The sequence below is a fragment of the Mandrillus leucophaeus genome, unplaced genomic scaffold (assembly GCF_000951045.1).
Source record: "Mandrillus leucophaeus isolate KB7577 unplaced genomic scaffold, Mleu.le_1.0 Scaffold67, whole genome shotgun sequence".
Lineage (NCBI taxonomy): Eukaryota > Metazoa > Chordata > Mammalia > Primates > Cercopithecidae > Mandrillus > Mandrillus leucophaeus.
This window is the reverse complement of record NW_012107252.1, coordinates 2,693,500-2,699,162: the sequence shown is the minus strand read 5'-3', so window position 1 is coordinate 2,699,162 and position 5,663 is coordinate 2,693,500. Positions and strand designations below refer to the sequence as shown.

The 5,663-nt window shown below is 44.9% G+C and overlaps 1 protein-coding gene across 1 annotated transcript in view; it reads right to left on the bottom strand.

Moving 5' to 3' along the window:
• The window catches only part of MPL (MPL proto-oncogene, thrombopoietin receptor), a 26,768-nt gene that overhangs the window by 15,559 nt on the left and 5,546 nt on the right, over positions 1-5,663 (bottom strand). The window contains exons 7-9 of the mRNA XM_012001915.1: positions 2,316-2,500; positions 2,011-2,153; positions 5-142 (exon numbers count right to left, since the gene is read on the bottom strand). Coding sequence (XP_011857305.1) covers positions 5-142; positions 2,011-2,153; positions 2,316-2,500 — 466 coding nt within the window. The remainder of the gene's footprint in view (positions 1-4; positions 143-2,010; positions 2,154-2,315; positions 2,501-5,663) is intronic.

Genomic DNA, 5,663 nt, shown 5'->3' with positions numbered 1-5,663 from the left:
CCACCCTAGCTGGGTCCGACCACGAGCTCCAGGGACCTTGGTAGGTGGGGCCATTGAGCCTGGCGCGCAGCTGTAAACGGTAGCGAGATCGCGGGCGCAGCTCCAGGGTCCCTCCTCGGGCCCCGAGAGGCGGCTCCAGCACCTGCACAAAGAAGTGTGCGGTGGCCCGGCGTCGGGGCTTCGACAGCCGGGCGTCTGTTTGACCCAAATCCTACAGCTCCGAATCCCCAGGCTGTCGGAGATCCCCACAAAGAGCCCCACTGGCATAAAACACGCTTCCCGGCAGAAACAGGATAGAGCGCCCTAACCGAAAGCCTCTCCCCAACAGGATCACTCTCTGCCCGAGAGAAAGGCGCCAGACCTCACCTCAGAGAGCTACGTATCCTAACACCAACACCCAGGTACACCCTTGGCAAGGATCCCGGTACACACGCACCCTGCCCTGTGCTCTCACAACTCCAGGTCGGGCGATGGACACCCCCAGAAACAGATATATTCAGAGTCACATAGACCATGCCACAAATAATACTCATGCTGCGGAGGATGCCAGATTTGCGTCAGGCGCTGGGGTACAAGCATCACGTGTACAAGCAGGAAGACAGCAAACATTTATGAACTGTGTGATACTCCAAACATTGGGTTAAGCAAGCACTGGGGAGAAAGCAATAAAACACCGTCTCTTACATGTCTAATGAGGGAGACCCAAACAGGTAAATAATCACAACAATTAATTAGTGCAAGGCACCATGGAAGTCCAGAGAAGCATTTAATGCTTGGTTTTGTGCCACAGAGTAGTTTAGTGTGCTAAAAGCCTGGATGACAAGGCTGGATGGTCACAGATGAGGCTAAGGCAATCCTGGTAGGAATTTGAGGACTGTTAGTACGTTATTGCCATCAACTTAGTTGTTGATGAGTAAGGGGAAGGGGTAAGGGAAGAGCAAGAAGAGTCAAGGGTGCTTCCAGGCTTGGGTACTGGGTAAGTAGTGGTGCCATTGTCAGAGACAGGAAACAGACGAGAAGTTAGTTTGAGGAAGATATACTTTAGGGTTCCATTTTATAGAGTTCAACAACAATCCAAATGAATCAATGGTAATGTCAGGATGGTGATTCCTTTGGTGGCGGGGGATGTGGCGGGGCATTGGGAGCTTCTGAGGTGCTGGAAATAATTTATGTCTTGATCCTGGTTATGGTTACATGGATGTATACACATGTACAGACTATTTGTACACTTTGTTGTATGTAAGTTTTATCACAATAAAAAAGTAAAGCTTCAGGAGGAAGAGGAGTTCCATTCTGGATAGACTGAGTCTGAAATGTCCAGGGGGAGGAGGTTTTGGTGGAACCATAAGATGTTGCACATAGTTGTATATATGTGTGGCAAATGAGAATAAAAGTTGACAAACTAATATTTAAGTAACGTATTATTGGGCACTTTCCTTATGCCAGTATTTAGATATAGTATTTAATTTTTACTATAACTCCATAAGGTAGATAGCTTCATCCCCATTTCACCAATGAGGAAACAGACTTCAAACGTTTTGGTAATTTGTGGTTTGTAAATTCCTTTCCATATGGGAATTAGAATGGTAAAATTGCTATTGTAATGTATGGCCATTGAAACCATGGAGTTGAAGCACTCACCTGGGGAGAAGATATTTTTTTTTATCAGAGGAGAAAAGAGCCTAGGATGAGACTGTAGGAAGCACAGCATTTTGTGGAAGGCTGGCAAGGAGGAGACAGGAGAGGAGAGTGAGAAAGTTCAGTCAGAGAGGTAGGAGGAAAATCAGGGAAGACTGATATCCCAAAGACAAAGGGAAGAGAAATGTTAAGTAGGAGTAGCCAGAAGTATCGGATGCTCAAGAGAGACTAAGATACCAGTTGAATCTGATAAACATAGATATACTAGCAGAGACTGGATACATAGACACTTTCACTCCTGCTAACAGGCATGGCCAACCCCAGGGATCCCCTGCATAGTGAGGTCTGTGGGCGTTTGTTGCTTGACCATACCTTCCAGTCCTGATGGCCTTCTCCTGTGTATCGGAGTTGATAGCAGGTCTCTTGGGCTGCCCAGGATGATGGGTGCTGCCACTCCAATTCCAGATGCCCGCTGGAGATCTCCCTCCAGTGTAAGTTTGGGGTGGGGAGGCGCACTACAGGGATGTCAGCAGGGAGCAGCTTAAGTCCTTCTGTGTATGAGGCGTTGTGCCACCAGAACCATTGGTCAGAAGGGTCAGAGTTGGGGATCCTGGGCACAGGGTCAGATTCAGTGGGGCTGGGAACTATGTGGGAAGAATGGGGAAGAAAGTTCTTACCAGCCTGGTGGATCCAGAAAGGGGAGCCCAGGTAACTGTGAACAGCACCCAGGGCTGTGGTCACCTCCACAAGGATGTGAATAACGCTGTCATTTCGTGACTTGAAGTGGCAGCGAGAGAACTGTGGGGTCTGTAATCCTGGATTTGTTTTCTCTTCCTCTTCACAGTCCTCCCAGATGGGGTACCTAAGACCCAGCCCCACAGAGTCATTGAATCAGGCCTGCCCCAGAGACTAATCCCAAGGCTTCCCATCCCACAAGAACGATGGCCTGTAGGGATTATCATCTAACTCCTTCTTTCAAGGGGCCTCTAGAGCTTTCCCTCTGTCTTTATGCCATGATGGTTTTTTTGTTTGTTTTTTTTTTTTGTTTTTTTCCTGTGTTCATTTGATCATTTGTTTGTTTTTGCTATTTTGCCATGATGTTTTCTGAAGTCAGCTTTGGTGTCTGGCCTCTTCCCTTTGAGGAAAGACCTAGCATGATATGTGAAAACAGCATGGGTTTTCACCAAGAATTCAGGTCTTGGCTTACTTTTGTATAACTTTGGGCAAATTACTTGGTTTATTTCTGCTCCAGTTTCCTTCTATTTGTAAAATGGGTTAATGATACCAACCTCACAGGATTGTTTCAAAGATTAAAGAACCCTCATCTTTCTGGAGAAAAATATCCTATATTTTTAACGTGTTCTCATACGTCATTCCTCCTACTCTCCCCTATGTGTTATTTTGCTATTAGATTATTACAATAGTCTCCTAACTGGCTTTTCTGCTTTTGTTTTTGCCACTACCTTCAAGTTGTTCTCCACATGGCTACCAGAATTTGTTTCCACAAATGTTGATGTGATAATGTCCAGAATATAATGTCACAAATCTATTGATTTTGATCTTTACCACTGCTATGTTAGATGAAGCCACTATTATTCCTTGCTTGGATTAAGGCAAATTTCTAACTGGTGATTCTGCTTCTACTCTTATTTATTTATTCACAGAGAAACATATCTTTTAAAAATGTCATTCAAATTGTCATCGTTTACTGCTTAAAATCCTTTAGCGGCTCTTCATCCCACTTTGAATAAAACCCAAACTCTTTACCAGGCCTATGGGAGTCTGTGATTTGGTTTCTCCTTGCCTCACCATTCTCATCTCTTATGATTCTCATGCCAGTTTATCACCCTTTATCCACACAGGCCTTCTTTCTGTGCCGCAGATATGCCAAATGTGCTATCTTTGCACTTTGCCTTTGCCCTGGATTGCTCTGACTGCAGGTCTTCATGTGACTCATTCTTTCTTGCCATTTAGATCTCGGCTTATCTATCACCTCCCTGGTGAGGCTTTTCCTGGCCACTCAGTCTAAATTAGCAGTACCCACCCCGCCCACCCACCACACGCCCCCCTTTAGTCTCTATTATAACTTTGTTCCTTTATTTCTTTACTTACTTGTCTCCCCCTCCTTTTCCCCTCCCCTCTACTAATGTAAGCCCCAACAATGCTGGAACCTTTTCCATTTTATTTATTTTTAAAAATGTTTTGAGACAGTCTTGCTTTGTTGCCCAGGCTGGAGTGCAGTGGTGTGATCTCAGCTCACTGCAGCCTCTGCCTCCTGGGTCCAGGCAATTCTCCTGCCTCAGCCTCCTGAGTAGCTGGGATTACAGGCACCTACCACCACACCTGGCTAATTTCTGTATTTTTAGTAGAGATGGGGTTTCACCATGTTGGCCAGGCTCATCTCCAACTCCTGATCTCAAGTGATCTGCCCACCCTGGCCTCCCAAAGTGCTGGGATTATAGGTGTGAGCCACTGAGCCTGGCCCCTTTTCCATTTTATTTGTTGTACTATTTATCCCCAGTGCCTTGTACAAAGTCACCCTCAATAATTCTTTATTGAACAACTGAATCATGTCTCCCTCTTGATTATAACCCCTAAGTGGCTCACCATCACTAAAATGGGTATGTTTACCCATTTAATCAACAAATAATTTATACTATGTGCCAATTGGTACTGTGCCAGGCCCTAAGAGTGCATAGAGGAATAAGCTTCAAAGAGCTCTAATTTCAGTGGGAAAGACAGAAAAACAAACATGCTATTTTTCTGTGATGTGCATAGACTGGCTTGGGAGCATCAAAGGGGAGCATCCAACCCAGACTAGGAGGGTCAGGGAATGCTTCCTGGATAAGGCGATGTTTAGACTGAGTTTTGGACTAAAAATAGGATAGGCAAAAGGGACAAACAGGCATCCCAAGCACATGGTTGTGCATAGATAAGAGAGTGTGGTGCTTTGGGGGAGATTCTAAGTGGTGCAGATGGTTTTCGCATAAAGGGCCTGGTGGTAAGTGGTAAACGCAAGACTGCAGACCATGTCATGGATGGCCTTATGGCCTTTCTGGGGAGCTTGAACTTGAATTACTGCTAACCTTGTAGTAGTTATGTAGACATTTAAGGATTTTCAGCAGGGAAGTGCTTAAACTAGCTTTGTACTTTAGGAAGATCATTCTAACTGCAGTCTGTAGAAAGGATTTGTGAGGGGCCGACTAGAAGCAGAGAAATCCATTATGACACTCTTGTAGTTTTTCATGTGCTAAGTGATGAGGATGTGAAAATAGAATAGCGGCAGTGAGATAGAGGGGAAGAGATGACTGAAGAAATATTGAAAAGGTGAAAATGACGAGACTATTTCTGGTTAGGCCTGGAGGGTATAGGAATGAGAGAAGTCCAGGATGATTTCTGTTTTTCAGTCCAGGAAAACTGAGTTCGTGGTAGGATCGGGGACAATAAAGAAAAAGCAATTTTTTTAATTTAATTTTATTTTTTGAGAAGGAGTCTTTTCTCTGTTGCCCAGGCTGGAGTGCAGGGGCATGATCTTGGCTCACTGCAACCTCCGCTTCCCCGGTTCAAGCATTTTTCCTGCCTCAGCCTCCCAAGAAGCTGGGACTACAGGCATGTGCCACCACGCCCGGCTAATTTTTGTATTTTTAGGAGAGATGAGGTTTCACCATGTTGTCCAGGCTGATTTCCAACTGCTGACCTCAAATGATCCACCCACCTCGGCCTCCCAAAGTGCTGGGATTACAGGTGTGAGCCACCGTGCCCAGCAGGAAAAGCAAGTTTTGATAGAGGAAATGATGACTTCAGTTTTGCTACTCTTTAGTCCACTCAGGCATCTCTATCCTATGGATATCTATGCAGTGATTAAAAAGAATGAGTTACATCTTTTTGTAATGATCTCTGAGACATGTTTTTAAGCAAAAAGGCAAACTACATATATAATGTAATCTAATTTATATTTAAAAATTAAATATTAGGCTGGGTGTGGTGGCTAATGCCTGTAATCCCAGCACTTTGGGAGGCTGAGG